We start from the raw sequence: 20242 nt of genomic DNA on the forward strand, positions 1-20242 counted from the left end.
TTTTCTATTCTCGAAGTCTTTTCGCGAAAAATACCTGCCTCCACTAATCAGGCGTGGTCAGTATCTTGGGGTAGGGAAAATTCACGGTCCCGCTGACCTCTGAGACATACTCCACACTTCTTTGTACATTCTGAAAAACTCACCTCACTGGCCGGTTTGCTGACTCGTGAGACTTTCTACCGTAGTAGCCTAGACTTTGTTAATTGATACCGTTGAAGATTTTTCATTGGCCGAAAAGTCCTCAGAATAAACTGTTATACAACAGCAGATATTTAAAATGCAAAGGTATAAATATTTGAACTGTAGCCTTTGCGTGAAATTAACCCGACAATTTTTTCCGGCCTTCATCAATTTATAAACCCTCAATTTTTGGATGGTGAAAAATGACGATAATGAGGTATAGAACGTGACTTAAAGTGCATCACAGCACTCCATATTCTGATAGTTCCTAACTCAATGAAGAAAGTAGTTAAAAAGAGCCGTGGCTGTAAATTGAGGGGCTGGTTTCCAAAATTATTTTGTTTTTAATATTTCATGTTTTTTTACTCATTATTTGGATTAAATTCATAACATAACTTTATTTAATGGTTTATAAAAGGCGTTTTCTACCAAACCAGGCCTTATTTAATGTTTGTATGTGTTTAGTGGCATATTATTAGATCAGTCCTATCAAGCACTGAAAGCATGACATCGTGTGGTAAACAGTTTTAGATAAACCATTCGTATGTAGCCTTCATCCTGAAATTCAAATTTTTTAGTGCATCATTCATAAATCAATAAGAGTTAGGTTTTCTCGAACCCCTGAAAATCTCAGGTTTCTGTGTTTTAGGTATAACCTAATTTTTATTGATTTATTGACGGTTATACTAAAAAATAAATTATTTTAAGAGGACTGCTGTATACGAACAGTTAATGCAAAACTGTATATCACGTATTTGTATGCTAGAACTTACAAAAAATTTGTCTTTAAGGTCTTAAAAATTCCATTAAATAGGAAAATAATTATTAACAACTAGCTGAAGTACCCGGTTGCTCGATCTAAACCCATCGTAATATAAGGAACATCCCTGTCGAATTTCAATTCTGTAGGGCGTCAAGCTACTTAAAAAACTAGAAATTTTTATCTCTAATGCCCCCGCAAAACCCCTTGGGAGCTTATTTTCGTAAAATTCGTTCTCAGAGGATTTTTAAGTATAAAAAGAAATGAGCGTGCTTGATTACACGTGTTTAGGTCGCATAGTTCCGGAGAATTCGTGATGAGTGTGTTAGTGAGTGGTATTTCGATTTCATATATCTGTACTTTGGAGGTCTTAAGACACCATGACACGAAGACCAAATTTTTCATGAGAGAATTTTAGATAATTTTAAATGGTGCTTCACTTATTTACTCAACTATTTTTAATCCCAAAATCTAAATTTATGAGATCGTATATCTTAGTGTTGTAGCCACTAAAAAGAATGTCAAACAGTGGTGAAGTTTATGGCTAAAAGTACATTTTGCTCAAAAGTGGGTCAAAAGTGTCTAATGGGCATATGTTCCATTCCAGGTCATTATTTTATTTGTACGTTTAACACGTTTAATCTTGTAAACATTTTGAGTGGTCGAACTTCAACAAAATGAAAAAAATATACATGTATAGTGAATATTTTTTGCATATTAGCTGGCAAAGATTAACCTTTGAACATATTTGTGCTGAATAGATAAGGAAAAACAAATTGAATATTTAACTGAAAATTTTTGGGTTTAAAGGAATGCTAGTGGCCGCTGTAAATATTATTTAAATTTAAACTAACGTTTTAAAATCATAAAAAAATATTCTGATTATTTAAAATGCCAGGAAAAATATTTTAAAAAAATTCTGAAAAATAAATAAACCGAACGACATAGCAACCAGTAAAAAATCTGACTTTAAACCTAAAAAAAAAATTCACTTTAGTTTTACATTTCATTATCCTTATCAAATGCCTCACGATAGAGTTTAAAAAAATGCAATGTTTCTGGCTATTTATGCAAAGAAAGAAAAACAACAATGCGATGCATCTTGTGAAAGTTCTGAAACTTTAAAAAGTTGGTAAGTTTGACCGTGCGGAACGTGAATACAGGCCTGACGCCTCCCGAGGTGGGGGATGTATATATTTTTTTTATTGTTATGTTGCCTACAGCTTCTCGCCAACGGCCAAAGGGTCATTATGTTCCAATATAAATCTCAACTGCAAGTCGTTATCAAATATCAGAATGTGTATTTTACACCCATGCCTTGCCCGGGACTCGAACCCAGGAACCCCTCGCACCGCAAGCCGGTGTGCATCCGACTGCGCTACGGAGGTCGGCGTGGGGGATGTGGACTGGTCCGTGGCGGACGCCAGTCCTGCCCCGGATCGCGCGCTGAGCGCCGGGCGTCGCGGTGGTTGCAGGCGGCTACTACACCTTCGAGCAGAAGGCGAAGAAGCTGCGCATCGTGGCGCTCAACACGAACCTGTACGTGGAGTCTGACGGCCAGGAGGACGACCCCGGAGGACAGTGGGGCTGGCTGCGGAAGGTCCTCGACCAGGCGCGCAAGAACAAGGAGACGGTGCGTGCGCCGCCTCCGAGCCCCGTCGTCGCCACCTTAGAACCACCTAGTAAATCCAGCGCCAATTCAGTGCATACTACTGGCTCGCTGTAGGAAAGGTTTTGACGGAGATTAAAAAACTGACGAAAACTAGCTTCTACTGCGCAGCTTAGGTTCCCCCCTCCCTCCCTTCTTTGCGACAGAGAGGGGAGTGACGGAAATTCTCTGTCGCAAAGAAGTGAGGGGGGGGAGGAACCTAAGCTGCGCAGTAGGAGCTAGTTTTCGTCATTTTTTTTTTTAATCTCCATCAAAACCTTTCCTACAGCGAGCTAGTAGTAACTTGGCGATTATGATAACGGCGTTGTGATTTATATTTTCCTTTGAGAAAGATGTCGGCCGTATTTTCTCATGCTAATCACAAACGTGTTCGGTGGGTTGGGTACTCAAGACCAGACCCGTCGGGCATAAAAAAAAAAAAAACAGGACAGGGGAATACAATCTTTAAAAGTAATAAAAATATCACATACTGAGTGCTTATAAGACTGCCACATGATGCACCGCGCGGACTGGGATGTATGTACCTTCACAAATGATTCATTTTGGAAACCTGTTGCTGAGAAACTGTTGCAACCTTTTTACAGCACTTTTTTATAACACTGAGCATTTATTACGAAAATTAGCGCGTAAATTAATATTTCAGTTGCCTTTTCATTCAAGAATATTTTTTTTGAAACATGGAAAAAATTTTATTAAATATACAATAATTTGACCATTTTTTTATTATGCTTATTAATGCGTGTAGTTAATACTAGAAATCTATTCAGGTAAACGGTTTGTAAATAACTTTAAACTGTTAGAGGTATCGGGTCAACAGGATGGGTAGGAATCCGAACCCATAACAACTGCCAACACTATTTTCGTTTTCATGTTAATTTACAAAAACAAATATATAATTTTTATATTTTACATTGATATTTCTGTTCAATTTGCATAAGAAATTTATAGTGTACATCGCAGGTCCTGCTATATTCTTTCGGATTTATTGTCTTCGTTTTATCTGCAACTAGTTGTGTCTGCCAGTCTGTCTCATAATGTGTGCGTGGCACTTTCACCTCTGTTTCTTATCCAAATATATTTTAATTGTTCTTAATTAATTTTAATGGAAATATATCAATAAAATGTTGGCCTTTCAACTGTTGGTAGTCTGTCACAAATTAAATAGTTAAAATATAGTAATTTAATCATAATTTAAAAATTTGTGTACGCATTTTCATACTGCCTTCCTAGATAATACAGTATGTTCACAAAAAAATGTATGTTTAGTTCGTATCTTCAAAAATACGCACGTAATGGAAAGTTACCTTTCAAATTTGATTTAAATTTTAACCAGAAATAAACCATAAAGAGTGAAATATGTAACAAACAAAATTTTTTTAGTTCATAAAATTATGTACATTTATTGGAGGGTCAAACATCATGAGTGTTATTTCAGTTTTATTCAATTACTTAGGCTTATTACTCATATCTTGTACTTAAGTAAGCTCATTGAGAGTGGAGGCTTGTACTTAAAAGATTTTCTTGCAAAAATTACATTTAAGCTACTGAACAATAAAAAAATTTACTTTTGTCAAAATAGAAAAAAAAATCTCATTTCCATACATAAATTTTCGAAAATTATAGGGCTAAACCAAAAATAGTTTCAGGTGGACAAACATTTGCTGCAATTTAATTCATGAATTAGGTCTTTTTTCAAACGCAATTTCACATAAACTCTACAATGTAGTACTGAATTTAAACATCATAAATTACTTAAGAAAATTTGTACTTTGCCAAACAAATACCATGCAATGCTTGTGAACATGCATCTGTTGTGAAATTACATAAACAATGCTTGGAAACATAACTGACGTTATCAAAGTTACCTAATACACAACCCTTGAGAAACAGTAAATGATTGAAGGTTAGTAAGTCCTTCTCAAAAGTAAAAATTCTTTAAGTCAGAGCACGGTTGCTGTATAGTATTTTTGCTAAGTCTAAACTGTGCAGAACTTCACATAGCACTTAGAGAAAAGCACCTGTTGTACACACTACTAAAATACTACTAATTAATGAAGTCACGATCATTTCGCGTATTCATTTCACTCCAGGTAACACTGGACTTTACTATACATAACCAATCCTTTTTTAATTGATCATTGGTCGATAACAACGTCACATCCTTGACGAGGTATCACGTGTTCCTTGTTTTCTACCCACCTCACAAGGTTGGTAGGTAACAATAACAAGTTTATTATTGTTCTCCTAGGAACGTGCAGTCTGGCTATTCCCCTACTGTTTAAATAAATCATAGAGTCATAAACAAATGTATGCAGCCAACCGGAATAATTATGTGTTTGCCACATAAGATTAATTTTAAATCTAGTTATTTATTTAATATATTGTTAGTTACAAGTGTAGTAACGTCGTCATATCTTGTTTATTACAAATCTAACAACTACACTTGTAGCCTAAGCTAAATATTTTACTTGTTAGTGACAACTTTATGAAGTCTCTGTGAAAGGCCTTTTCGCAACAACGCGTAATTACATGAAATTATTGTTTTGTTTTTTTCAATGGTTAGTAACCAGACCGTTACCTTCGTGACGCGGGCCCCAGCCAACCAGGGACTCCTGTAATGGCGAGTGTTGGCCCACGGACGACTCCAGACGACACAGTGGGTCCCGGTGTTGCCACCGAGCAGAGTTTCGTCGGCTTGTCAGCTAATTGCTGCGCCACAAGTTGAGGACATCGCGTAGCACAATAATAAATTATTTCCTGTCGCTGACGTGAACGGTTGTCTAAAAACCGGAGGAGTTTTCGGAACATAAAAAAGACATTTTTTTTAACTGAATAGGTACATTGAAAATTTGGTTTTAGTAAAGGAAGAGATCACACATTCAAAGATTAAGAAATACCATGGCATTGTGTCTACAAACATTATTACCAAAAATGTATTCATTCCCTAAAGAAAAATAAATTCGGTACTAAACGCAAATTATTTTAAAGTGGAAGCTATGCGCAGCAGCCGATCACTGTTATTTTCAGGCATTTCTTAAAATTATGTAGGTACTGTTCTTTCACGAAGACAATTTTTGAAAATCAATGGACAGAAAATTGCAATGACCAAAAAAAATTTTAGCGAGTCTTTCAGTACTTGCCAGGGATATGTAACATTTGAACTCGGTAAACGAGCAAGTTCATGCGATCTCACATTGCAAACACACTTGTAATATGAAACTCTGGCACGAAATTCAACGTAGAATTATTTAAAATAATGCCGAACGTGTTAAAATATACGCAAATTTTGTTTTCAACTACATTATTTATTGACGCGAATCACACATAGTTTTCACATCCGTCCCTAGCTACGACAACTGTTGAATTATTTGTAGACCGAAATTTTAAATTATAAAATGAAACGTCTCCGACAAAACTGAAAAAAGACTTGAAAAATACAAAACCCCGGCTTTGAGTCTTAATTTTCAAAAAAAAAAAAATAAAAAAATTTAAAGATACTGCCCATCTTTTTCATAATTCACTAAACAGTTCATTTAACTTTAAAATTTACCTATGGCTTTGTGAACATGTGACTTCCGTTCCATTCACGAAATTCCGCCAACTGAATGCCGCATACCGAGAGCTAAGATGTTACGCATTAAAAGTTAGTTGAAACAAAGATGGCGGTTTTCGTTTGTGACTCTCTCCACGAATAGAATAACTTGGTTTCCGCGATAAAGGCGTGTTTGTTTGGCGCAGGTGTACATCGTGGGGCACATCCCTCCCGGGGTGGACGAGCGCCAGAGCGGCGTCTTCCTGGCGCCCCAGGCGTCCTTCCAGGAGAAGTACAACAAGAAGTACGTGCAGATGGTGCGCAAGTACTCCGACATCATCGTGGGCCAGTTCTTCGGCCACCTGCACTCCGACACGTTCCGCATCATCTACAGCGACAACGGTGCGTCGTCCAGGACACTTCGACACGGAACTACTTTCATTTGCACCTTTCCAGTACAAAATATTCCTTTGAGAACCAGTTGCCAGCAAATGATTTACACCAATACTGTAATTTTTATACAAATCATTGCCATGGTTATTTCTCTATTTATATAGAATACATTTTTTTGGAAACAATACTGAATATTTCCTGTCAAGCTAGTGACAATTGGTGCATAGTTTTAAATTTTTATAGAAGTTTTATACATGCATGAATATTTTAACCGTGCAAAACATCACAATATTAAATTAGTGAACTTTATTTTATTTCATCGTGCTTGTTAATGTGCACAGATAATATTACAAAGCTATTCAGGGAACGGTTTACAAACAACTTCAAACAAAGAGGGTATTGGGACATCACAAAACTTAAGTTCCGAACACATTATTTCTGCAGACTTAATTTTTTTTTTTTTGTAAATTTAAATGTAAAAAAATGTACTAATATCGGATATTTTGTATGAATATTTTATTCAATTTATTTTAAAAAGTTTACGTTCCACAGTGGTTGAGTGGTCATCCCACTTGCCTATCACAAAAAAAAAAAAAAAAAAAAACTTTCGTTCAATTCCTGAATGAAACCTGAATGTTTCACTAGTGGCGGATGTTGCTGTGGTTGGTGTGTTTTTTCGCGGTACTTTGATTTCCCCCCTCTTCCCAAACCAAACCAATCGTTAGAATTTCATTATTTTTCATCATCTCTTACATCCATGTGGTCAAAGAGAAGTTAAGCTCGAACAATTTCCATTTCCATGCAGTTCGCTAGTTGTGAAACTTGGTTATTGTTTCTTGGTGAACCAATTACACCCCTGTTCTGATGTCATTATCTCAGTGTGGTTTACTTTACAGTGACCATGAAGTTTTTTCAAAACTTTAAGGTTCTCTCTAGCACTCAAATTTCTTTCGATTCCACTACTGTAGATAAGAATGGGTATAGTGTAAAAATATTCAAGAGAATCCATTTATATCCATAATCTGGGCAATATGGGCTTTTATAGGGAACTATATATGTTGTTTTTTTTTCATTTTACATTTTAATTGAGTTTAAAAACGTTTCACTTGTAAAATTTTACTTGTTTACAATTTGAAGAAGTTCTTCCCTGAATACTAAATCAGTTTAGTACCCTTTGCCCTCTTCCTTAATAAGCTTCGATCCGTCTCTGATAGAAGGATTTGGGTTCATGTGCAACTTGTATTCGTGTTTTCCAGTGAATGTTTTTAATTCCTTGGCAGGCACCCCGGTGTCTTGGCTGTTCGTCGCGCCTGCCTTGTCTCCCAGAAGAACTCCCAGTGGTGCCAACAACCCGGGAATACGGCTGTACAAGTTCGACACCATCTCCGGACAGGTGATGTTTCCAACATATGCTTGAGACGTCGATTAATACGATCGTATGTCGTGATCAGCTTCGACTTTTAGAAATTATATCTGAAAATCAGTTTACGGAAGGTGAAAGAAAAATACTATCGATTAAGAGAGTGTGTCTTCTGCCTCATGGAAAAAGCATGAAGGTATTAATATATAGAGTGGGTATCTATTCTGCAAAGGTTAAGTTAACTAGTTAGGAATTGAATAACAAAAAAAAAATTAGCTGTATTATTTACTATAGCTAATATGCTATACATTTGTTTAATAGCTTAAAAAGAACTTGCTAGGAAGAATCGTAAAGATGCCGTCATGTAGAGAATATTGCTAAACTAGCATAAATACCAACACGCCTGCATTAAATTAGCTTTAGACTTCATTATAACCAAAACGTTTTTTGCTATGCAAAAAGGAAAGCGGGGTAAAAGGTCGTTCTTATTTTGATTTCAAATATTAACATGACAAAGATTGTAAATACTCCATGGGAAAAAGAAAGAAATCGTAAGACGCAATTTTGATTTCAAAAATGTTTAGTCTATAACATATTTTAATCGTTTATTATTACAAATTTGTGCTTATTAAAAAATATAGCACAAATAAAACGAATTTTTCAGTTTTTAAAAATAGTGTCAATTGACAGTATTATTATAAATGTAGCTAATCTTAAAAATTAATTCAAAAATAAATGTCAACTGCCTCACAGGAAAAACTATTTGTATCAGCCAATCACGATTATATTCAGTTACTAGTTACTCTATTAATTGACACTGTTAGAAATTACTTCCAATATACGGACTTTTCAAATAAACATTCACATAAATAAACAGAGGCTTCTTCGTAATTACTGACGGCTCGATTTTCTTTGAAAATAGGTCCAATACCGATATCCGAGTTTTCCGTTTTAATGAGTAAACATGCACAAATAACAAATAATAATGCATTTACTGTGTACGTATTAAGTTGTGAAAGGTTTTACCACTGCTGCAAGATAATTATTGTTAGTCCATATTCAATATAAATAAACTTGGTACCCGTCCATTGATTACGATATCTGTATGTTTTTGATGATCACAGAAGATTTGAATATTTCAAAAGATTTGAAAATCACACGTGCCAACAGTAGTGCCGCGTTTTCTTATTTGACAGGATCGGCAATCTATGCAGAAATGAACGCACAGATGAGACTGAAACCATGTTTTTATTACTGTATGGAAATTCATTAAATGTTTGGCTATTTTCTCCAATTTTGGTTTTAATCTATAGTATTTGATAACATACTCTATGTCGTGACTAGAGTTCCGTTCAAACGTCATTTCAAGGAGTATGTGTGTGTTTCACATATTTATTATTTACAGTTTTATTGGAAGAATAAACAATGTCCGTTATTTTTATTTGAAAAAACATTAACAGATTGGAATTTTCATCTATTTTTGGACTTTTGTTTCGTGCGTCTACTGCGTCTGACGCTGTGACGTTAGCGCAGCAGTGCACCAATAGGAGGCGGCATTTCAAAACCCAGAAACGTTTGGACTGTTTAAAAATACAATTCATCTTGTATGTTCATCCGTCATGTAATTATGCAGCAAGAGAAAATGTATTATGGTCAAGGAAAACTATAAAGTCATCTCAAGCATAGTTATATAGTGCAGCCTCTACAGTGTTGTGCGTAGGTTTGTTTCTAGATATTAAATAACCCTGTCGCAAGTCTCTATCGTTCATATACATAGCCCGTAAAGTGATGTCAATTAAGTGAGACCAGGGGCATGATTCAACAATGCCAAATGATTCGCAACTTAATTGGGCCCATAAGAACGACCTTGTGCTTACCACTGAACTAAACTAGTCGGAGCAATTGAAATGAAAACATTTATGGAAATATTCTGTTGTACAGTAATATAAATTTAAAGTTGACATTGAAAATAGTGATTGACGATAGTGTTACGAACATGTCCGTAATCAGTCCTGTTAATTACCAACCTATGAAGGCACATCTCAAACAAAATATAAAGTTGGTTTTTCCAATCATACCAAAAGTATTTTTATTACGTTGTTTATTTGCCCTTCTGGGACTATCAATTCAGAATATACTTTATTATTGATATTGTGAGTTGGTTATCACGCACGCAGTTCATAACTGCATAAACTGAACAAAGTACACACCCACGTACAGACTATGTACGATCATACATCAGATAAGTTTTAACCAGTGTTGATCGTTATTTAGGTGAGAATTATTTTGTGTGCAGCGTCTTAGCTCTCGGTAAGTGTGATTTCGTGAGTGGAAAGGAAGCCACTGTGGCGGATGGCACAAACCAAAGCTCACAAAGCCAACGAGATACTGCTTATTTAATTTTAACCAGATTAGCAGTATTTTATGTAAGATTCCTTGTCGAAAATCAGCTCCAAAACAACGGTTTATTATCTTATTTTTTTCAAATCTTTGCCGCTTTCATCGGAGCCTTTTTTATTATATGGTTTAAAAATTGGGTGTGCTAATCAAATGATTCGATAGTTTTCGTAGCTGTTTCGGCAGCTAATTCTTGCGGAAAATACGTGTGATCCGCGTCAATAAACGTAGTTTGAAAAATTAAAAACTTACCACACTCGGCAATATTTTAAAGAATTCTATTTTGAAGTTCCGTGTCCTGGTTACGTGTTTTAAGCGTGTTTGCAACATGCGAACACGTGAATTCTCTCGTCACCATCACATCTGTGACGAGCACTGAAAGGGTAGCTCACGTGCGACGAGCGACTCTTGAGGAACGTGTCGTGTCCGCCCGCCAGGTGCTGGACTACGAGCAGCTGTACCTGAACCTGGCGGCGGCCAACCAGCGCGTGACAGCCGAGTGGCTGCCCGAGTACAACCTCACCAGCTACTACGGCCTGGCCGACGTGTCGGCGGCGAGCCTCAGCGAGCTGGCCGAGGGCTTCGTCAGCCAGGAGGGGTCGCCGCTGTTCGCCAGGTCACCTCAGCATCTCAGCATACCAGCATGCCTCAGCTTGCTCGGGACTGGGGAAAAGTTTTACCTTTCATCAGTAACCTCTGGCAAGGCCGTGGTCAGGATCTTGTTCGGTTTAACAATTATATCTTTTTTAAAAGTGAAACTTCTTTGGGTGCGATTGAAGTAAAATTTCAAGGCCGAATTTCAACGCAACTGTTTCGTGAAAACGTATTTTTTTCCGAACCTAACTTAAACTAAGTATGTTTGATTGGGGTCTGGGTTAGGGAGGAGACTAAGTACGTCTCATGCCGAAGTATATACGCTCTAATTATACGGAGTTTAAACCATGCGGGAGCATAGGTACATCATGTGCTAGGAGGGAATTGGCCAGCCATGTCTGCGATCGGCGCCATGGCTAACTCCCTTCATTTCTTAACTCTACGCTAAAAACTAGATAAGTTGGGTCCAGGTAAAACCTGCATAGACACAGGGAAAACCCTGGGTACTTACATCCGGGATGCAAAATAGCATGCATGAATTACAAGCAGATTGGTTTTCAGGAAACAGAGGGATGGTTCAGAAATAAGGGTTGGACAGAATAGAAAGAGTTTACCATGTGGGGGTTGGGCGCTTGGACTTCATGTCCGCATTGAGTTTGGGGTGCGCTGGTTTGTTCGGGGGTGACTTTATGTCGTTTCCCGCTAGGCTGCCAGCCAGTCCATACTAAATTAGAAGGGGACTAAATTAAAAGGAGTGTGAAACTTTTCGGAAGCAAATAGGACGGAGAATAGGTTGCGGACAGTGCAGAGAACGTGTTGGCGTGCGGCTCAAGTTGAATCCTGCCATGCTGCAGGGATAGGCGGGTCGCAGCGGTAGGGACCCGCCTGCGCCTGACGATACGCTGGCATCTAGTAAAGGAGTGTTTTTGCAGAGTATCAGGGTAACAGCGGGGTCTGAGCTTATTATGCACCGCGCCACGGGCCAAATTCTCAAGAAAATGATGTTATTTCAATTACGTATTATTAATTACTTGTGTAAATCAGTATTGTTAAACAGCGTTGTATGTGTATTTTGTTAGTTGTGTAGCTAAAAATTTTTGACGTGACAACGTCTAATAAATCGGTGAACGCCGGCTGCACGCACGAAAAAGTGTCCCACTACGGATGTCCCACTACGGATGTGTCCTGTTTGCTCATTGTACGCATGCGTGGCATCTCTCTTCCACTCGATTGGAACAAACATCGATTTGACTTTTCAATCATATTTTCGTCGTTTGAATTATTAATATTATGTAATTTAACGATCGTCCACCGATTTTCAGCACAATCGGTACGGTTATTTAAAAGTAATTTTGAATATTCAAATACGTTTTGAACCAACAATGGTGTTTTACAGTTACACATAATAATTCACCCGGGATCGTTTGCACATTGTTTTAAAAAATATTGTAACACATTATAAATAAGTTTGGTGTATTTGGGATGCGTATTTGTTATAAAATCGTGTTATAAAAGCGAAATAATATTATTCCCCTACCGTGAACAAAATTTTTATAAATATATATATATATAACATCTTAAACTAATGCATGTTGAAGTATGGCCTCGTGGCCGTGTGGTCAGCAACACTAACTTCCAATTTAAAGAATGTCGGTTTGAATCCCACCAGCTGCGGAATTTTTTTTGTACTTGTAAAAATAAATACGGTGCACGCAACATTTCAAAAGTAATAAATATATTTGAATTAATGAATGCAAATATAAGTAAATTTATTAATTAAATTGTACATTTCATTTCACTCCTTTGTATCCATACAAAATAGTGATAATTCAATAAAAATTATTCAACTTTATTCATAAAAGTATGCAGAGGTAGATTGTATCATACAAAAGATAGAAAAATTAAAAAAAAAATTCTTCCTCAAGGAATATAGCCCCTAATATTTTTAATGCCTAACTGGTTTGGTTGCAAAAACCTATTACGGCTCAGTCTCAGGCCGAATATGATATTTCCTTTTCTTCTGGATCAATCATTTCATCAATGTTTTGTTATGACGTTGTCACGTTAAACTATCGTCCGTAAACCGACTTTACAGACAACCAATTTTTTGGCTGTTATATTACTTTTCACGGTTTAGTTTTACAGGGTAATTATTTTTCATGAATTATTATTTGATTAACTAAATCAGAAATGGCATTATATTTATAAGCCCACGGGTGTGTAAATATGTTAAATAAATCTAAGAATATGCTAGTTTAAAAAAAAACTTTGAACAAATCCCGTTGTAAAATATAAACTGTTTTTAAGTTTTTTGATAAAATTTTCAATAAATACAAAAGTGTTAGGATTCTTAAATACTTGAATAATAAATGAAAGCCTACTACCTTAATTTTAGAAAATTGTCTCTCTCTCTCTCTCTCTATATATATATATATATATATATATATATATATATATATATATATATATATATACCATTTTACCCCATACAATATACTTCTAAGTCGAGGTTTGAATTTCCAAACAAGTTTCACTTCTTTCAAGTGTACCGATTTACACACGCTCGCGTTTTTTTTTTATGAGTAAGTTCTCTTTACAGTTGAATTACAAAAAAAAAAAATTCTGCCACATAAAAATCACGTGAAATAGTTGACTTTCATAATTCCAACGTTTACACATACATACAAATTACATAGAAATTCAAGCAATGATTTGGTTTGAGAAAATAAAAATGAAAATTTTATATTTTGGTTATTTACAGAATTCCTTTAAACAAGCCATAAATACATATGTATTAATGTTACTAAATACATTAAACACTCATATCATGTTGGTATAAAAGAAATGCTTACAAACACCGGAAAGCACACCGGAATTAAATATAGACTACTTGGAAGCATAATCCCTACAGTTTGTGTGTGTGAGGCATTTTGGGATTACATTATTTTAGCCAACTGAGGATTAAAATCTCTGTAACGTAATGTAACTAGGTTGCTACAATTGTGAAATTCTGCCTTAGGTTTTTTTCCTGGAAGGGAGATCCCCCCTGCTACTGCCCTTGCTCTAGGATAGACTCCACGATCATCTACACCAAGGGCGGGATTTTGTAGTATTCTCAAGGGGTGGCCCTCGAAAAATCGAAGGGGGGGGGGGGGGTAAGTAAGGCGACATTTTTGCGCGTGTGTTTTAACCGACACAAGTCATCTATGTATATTGCCCATATGTTGGCCTATATGAGAGCAATAACAAGGACACTTTAAAAAGTTTCATAAAACATAGTTATGATGTTATAGTTTTATCAATACCGTTTCACAGTCACAATTTTGAAAGCGCTAGCGGTGCCCTTTGTTAATTCCAAGGGAGGCCCTGCTCCCTGCCTCACCTCCATCTGGGATCTACGCCCATGCACTGAACTGTATTTTTTTTTTTTGTAAATGGAACTGAAATACTCATGTGTGTAAAGTTACAGATATTTGTAAATTCGTGCACTTCACGTGAAAGCAAATGTGGCGTTACAAAAATAGCAATCACAGTAACGCTGGGTTCGGATTTTTGCCCAGGCACTTATGCTTTGTTGTGTCCCAGGACCTAAATTAAATATTTGCAAACCGTTCCCTAAATAAATTTCCAGTATTTACAAGTATTAGCGTAATAAATCAAAATTAAGTCAAAGTATTGAAAATGCGATTCCCCAACCCTCCCCTTCCCCTAGTTTCAAAAGTGTATGCTAATACAAAACGTCAATCAGAATTTTTATTTACGTTCAAATTTTCGCAAATTGACACGAAGTATTCAAAATTGTTTCCAAAAAAAAGTATTGCATACATGGTAATCTTTGTAGAAACTACACAATATTACGATTTACGAGTTGTATTTTTTGTTCTAAACAAAGGTTAACACGCACGTGGACAGAAAAAGTGTTTTTGCTGTAGACTTAACTAGTTATTTAATGTTTTGTTAAGTAAATTTTTGTTGAATATGAGTTAATTGAGTGTCCGTAAAGGTAGTCGTAAATTTGTAAGAATCTCTGGATAATTTGTAACCAGCGATGTTCTCAAAGTAGAGAAGACGTGCAGCAGGACGGCGACTGTTGGTTCGGCCCGCAGGTACTACAGCGCCAACTCGGTTCGCCAGCCGTCGAGCTCCGACCCGGGCGGCTGCGACGCCAGCTGCACGCTGAGCCACTACTGCGCCATCACGCGCGTCGACTACACTGAGTTCCACAGCTGCCTGGAGGCGGAGACGAGCGCCTTCTCGGCCCGCGCCGCCCCCGGCCCCGCCGCCGGCCCGCCCCTCTGGCTCGCGCTGGCCGCGGCCGGCTTCGCGGCGGCCTGCCGCCCCTCCTGATGAGCGGCGAGCCCGTGTGAAGCAGGCTCGCGCGAGGCGTGGCGCGCGCCCGTGTGAAGCAGGCTTGCCCGAGCCCGGCGGCGCGATGACGTCACCGGGCAGCGAGCGCCCGTGTGAAGCAGGCTCGCGCGAGGCGTGGCGCGCGCCCGTGTGAAGCAGGCTCGCGCGAGGCGTGGCGCGCGCCCGTGTGAAGCAGGCTTGCGCGAGGCCGGCGGCGCGATGACGTCACCGCGCAGAGCGTGTCCGTGTGAAGCAGGCTTGCGCAAGGCCGGCAGCACGATGACGTCACCGGGCAGCGCGCGCCCGTGTGAAGCAGGCTTGCGCGAGGCCGGCGGCGCGATGACGTCACCGGGCAGCGAGCGCCCGTGTGAAGCAGGCTCGCGCGACGCGTGGCGCGCGCCCGTGTGAAGCAGGCTTGCGTGAGCCCGGCGGCACGATGACGTCACCGGGCAGCGCGCGCCCGCGTGAAGCAGGCTTGCCCGAGCCCGGCGGCGCGATGACGTCACCGGGAAGCGCGCGCTCATGTGAAGTCAGCTTTCCCTCTGACAGGCAAAAAAATGCTGAGACGTAGTGTATTTGTAACTTTGTTGACTCTTCGAAGGAAAATATCCTGTGATCGTTTTGTGTACTATTATTCTGGTTCTTTCAAAAACTACTTATACAGACACCGACCTGAGACAAATAGTAGTGGAACCTGTATTGATACTCAAGTTCTGAACCACGAAAATACGTTTAACCAATGCAGAAAAGCGATTTGTATACCTGGGGGAATATTGTAACTAATTAGAACGAAATTCACGATGGTTAATTGAAGATAACGGGACAAAGTCGCAAGTGATCTAATGCAATTAACGTCGAGACAGCAAGCTATTGTTTTATCCGGTGCTACCGAATACAAGGTTGGAATCAGCGATGCTAATGTATATTATTGTATTTTCATCTTGCAATTCCTCAAGAGCAATTGGTGTCGTGTTGCAGAACTCGGCCTGAAATGCTGTTGTGTATAATTAGGCGTTTATTATTTCACTTGTGGTCTCATTAAGCTCGGCACGTATGCACTGTTACCAAATTGTTTATTGTTGTGCGTGTGAACTTTAAATGAAGTTAACCATATTGATGTATATATGTTCACACGTTCGCTTGAATTGTATTTGTAAAATATATTTATGTGAAAATTAATGTTCATAGTTCTCAAGTCCTCTTCATAAGATGACAAAGCTATTTAAGAACTGTATCATATTTATATGGTGGGATTGTAACAGATGATTTTGGTAGTGCGTAAGCTGTCAAGCGTTATATGTTCTAAGGTTATCGGTATTTTACATTAATTTTACTTTCTTAAGCATTACTGTACTGTGTAAGTATACTGCAAGCTGTTAATATACTATTTAAACATTTTTATGAAAAGTTATTATGCTACATACAAATACGCTTTATCAGCTGAAAATATTTTAAAACAAAATATGACTTTTATTTCTAAGTCAGGGTTTTGGTAATGTTATAGTATTACAAAAATACAAAACTTTTATTAATTAGCACATAAGTGCTAGCATCTGAAAAACATTCTAGTGTAATAATTCCTTTTTTATTACTAATTATGATTCAGTTTCTCTTATATAAGTGTATTATTTCTTCGTAAATTATTTTACATTCGTGAAATGCATAATTATTTTTATTATTTTAGCTTGGAATGCATTTAACAACGATTGCTTTGATAAGAATATTAGTTTACCTAAAAAAAATGACGTTCTGCGTATAGTTAAGTATTTGGTTTGGTTAGGATTCATTTATATCACTGAACAAAACTAACGTCAATTTTGTTCCTTTTTTATATTTTCATTAAAAATAGAATAAAAATAAAGTTTTAAGTTTACATGTTATCCATCTGAATGAAGCTTTTGCAGGTCAGTCTTTTTAACGTAAGTTCATCCATGTTTTAATAGTACATCATATTTTATTCATTTTAATTCATTAATTCATTGAAATTATTTTGCAATGCGCGATTGGCTTTAAAATTTGTTATGAATATTTTCACAGCTTTTCTATCGAAAATGTGACCAAATTTATTAAACTATATCGAAAGTTGTGTGTTTATGGTTATCAACAGTAGCTACATGAATATAAATTTATTTTAAAATGGGAAGAGTTTGAGGAATCTGCGTGGATGCTGTAAGTTGTGTGGTTGGTTGAATAATAAAGATATTTTTACTTCCAGAAAAATTGTTTTCGTCATTGATTTATCGTTAAGAGGAAAGGGTAAAAATTTTTGAATTAGTTGTAATCGGTTTAAATAATGTCTTCAAATCGACGACAGCGGCAAAGAGATTAATTTCGCAGCGATTGTCTAATAACTGGGTATGGGCCAATTAATTTCTCAAATCCTCAAATACCATCAAATCCATATTATTATAATGATTCGATGATCGAGGAAAAAAATATGCAAATTAGAGGAAATGTAGTAAATTTAAAAAAAAATCAAAACTGATAACTCCTGCAGTTTAATAGTTCAATTTCTTTTCTTTATACCTAAACTGTCACCATTACCCAATATATTGGACTTTTAATGTGAAATATATATATAATTACAATACATATTGATTCTGGACACTTAGTTTGTGAAACAAACATTTAAAAGGTATAATGTTTCAACACCATAGTTAATATTTATAATTTATTGTATATTATTTTGTTTTGACCCTTGAAAACTAGATTCGGATTCGAGGTAATATTGGGGATTTTAAATCCAAGATTTGGATTCGAGAAAATTGGGATCTGACCCATCACTGCTAATAACCTATCTGGTCTTTCGAATTTGAGCTACGTCCTAGTGGTGGATTGTGCCGACATTTCGCTCTGCATTGCAGCAGGCATCTTCACGATTGGGAAATCAACTGATCCATCAAGTTCAATCAAGTGTTTTTTTTTCTCAACCCTGAAGATGCATGATGCAGTGCAGAGTGAAACGTCAGTACAATCTACCACTTCGACGCCACTGAACCCTGAATGCCAAGATAATTTACTGACCGTGGAAAGACACCGTAAAGACCGGGTAAGTTTGGGGTGATAAAGATTATATGTATTCAGGGAATTATTTACTGCTCTGAAGAGTTTCTGAAGAAGTAAAGTTTTTTAAAGTCACTCCGACGGGTCCACGCACTAGTCAACAGCGATCCATGTAAACAACCCAGCCCTTCAAAAATTATAAACTATTTTATATTGTATTACATATCATACAAATAAACATAAAATTATGTCAAAATGGATTAAACAGTAACTTTTGTTTGCCATTTTGACTAATAAGCTGATCGAAATTATTTTGGTAGCAGACAAAAATAAATAAATGGTTAATACTAGATCCTAGCTGGGTTGTTTCGTGTCCCACGTTCCCTCCACACGAGAACACTTCAGAAGATGTAAAATGCCAATTCGAGCACAGGTGGACGACTTATAATTATGATGCTTTTTAGTAAAGAGTGGGATACTATCGTCTAAGCAGCCACCCAAAATGGCTAAATGTCTCTCAAAAGACTATAAATTTCCCTAATCTTTTGGGAAAAACTCAATTTTCAAGGGGAAAAATTCCCTTTCTCCCCCCCCCCCCACATAAAAAAGCTTTAAAAATCCAATAAGCACCTAAATATTTCACACATTATCCACCCTCAAATAAACACTTCAAAAAGGCTTGAAAACTCCACATAAAAAGACCCCAAAAGTAAGGCGTTTGTGTGAGGAGTCAGCCATCTGGATGAACTTGACCTTCAGTAGTCCCCAAAAAACTGACTTAATGGTCTTCATTAAGGCTCAAAATGCCCCATTTTTGAGAGAAAAATTCAATTTCCAAGGGAAAATTTCCCTTTTCAAAGGGAAAATTCTCTCTTCAAGAAAAATTATCCCACAAATTCTCTAAAAATACTTTAAAGTCCACAAAATCCACCTACGTGCCACCAGTAAGCAGCTGACATCATCTTGAACAGAATCTTAAATTAAAAAATTAACAATAATGAAACTAAAAAATACCAAAATATTAAGATTAAATTGTAATAAAAATCTGTTTTAATAAACACGTGTTTTATGTCATCACGTCCATAGTCTGAGATTCAAACCCCATCGACAGCGATTAAATAAAAGTTATCTAAAGAAAGTTACAAATGTTAAAAAAATCTCTTTTGAAAATTATAAAATATATTTAATAAAAACATCATTGCTCCATTGGACTCGTACTCCCCAGTTCCAACTTATCGAGACCAATGTAATAAAACAGTAATAACAAATATAAAATATATATATATATATAAACATTATTAAAAAGTACATACGCCATAAAATTTGGAGTCCTCGGTTCGATTCATAGTGTAAGCTTTTAAACAAAATACTATATTTTCTCCATGGTAACTACCAACAGACATATCCCAAGTACTTATACCAAGACATATATACTCCTACCAGTGTGATGTCAGGACAGCTCTATTGGCCGCCTTCCTAGAATTTTTTTGTCTGTTAGTGTACTATTTTGGTCGTACATCGAGATTAGATTACTATTATATGTGCAAGCCATACCCATTAAAGGTTATGTGATCCATTTGACAGATTTATAAGTTTGTTTAAATTCAAGCTTTTTTAAGGGTTTCTGAAACATTACAATTTTTGAATTTTTATACATAAGCTGAAATTTTACATTTTTTCCTCCACCTAAATTCTTACATTAGTAAGAAATCCAAACGATGTTTCATGGTTGTCGAAATAATATGACTATTTGTTTTACAATTGCATGAATAACTATAGTTCTAAGCCCTCATTAAGAATACTCTTCATTACTAAATACAAGGAAGCCAGCTTCCAAACAGTGTGTGTGGTAGGACCTATCATTAAAATAATTGTTTTAATAAAAAAACCTGTAATAAAATACGGATGCCCATTATGTATGAAAATAATCACGAAGATTTTGAACGTCAAGTGCGAGCCGCGGGTACGGTCAATCAGGTAGAAAAATAAACACAACACAGGTGCAAT

General features: G+C 36.8%; 1 protein-coding gene across 1 annotated transcript in view; it reads left to right on the forward strand.

The window, feature by feature from the left end:
* LOC134530316 (acid sphingomyelinase-like phosphodiesterase 3b) overlaps nt 1-8443 on the forward strand; it is a 539986-nt gene extending 531543 nt beyond the window's left edge. The window contains exons 8-10 of the mRNA XM_063365045.1: nt 2416-2573; nt 6348-6543; nt 7815-8443. Coding sequence (XP_063221115.1) covers nt 2416-2573; nt 6348-6543; nt 7815-7951 — 491 coding nt within the window. The 3' untranslated portion in view covers nt 7952-8443. The remainder of the gene's footprint in view (nt 1-2415; nt 2574-6347; nt 6544-7814) is intronic.
* The last annotated feature ends 11799 nt before the right edge of the window (nt 8444-20242 follow it).

The sequence above is a fragment of the Bacillus rossius genome, chromosome 1 (assembly GCF_032445375.1).
Source record: "Bacillus rossius redtenbacheri isolate Brsri chromosome 1, Brsri_v3, whole genome shotgun sequence".
NCBI lineage: Eukaryota > Metazoa > Arthropoda > Insecta > Phasmatodea > Bacillidae > Bacillus > Bacillus rossius.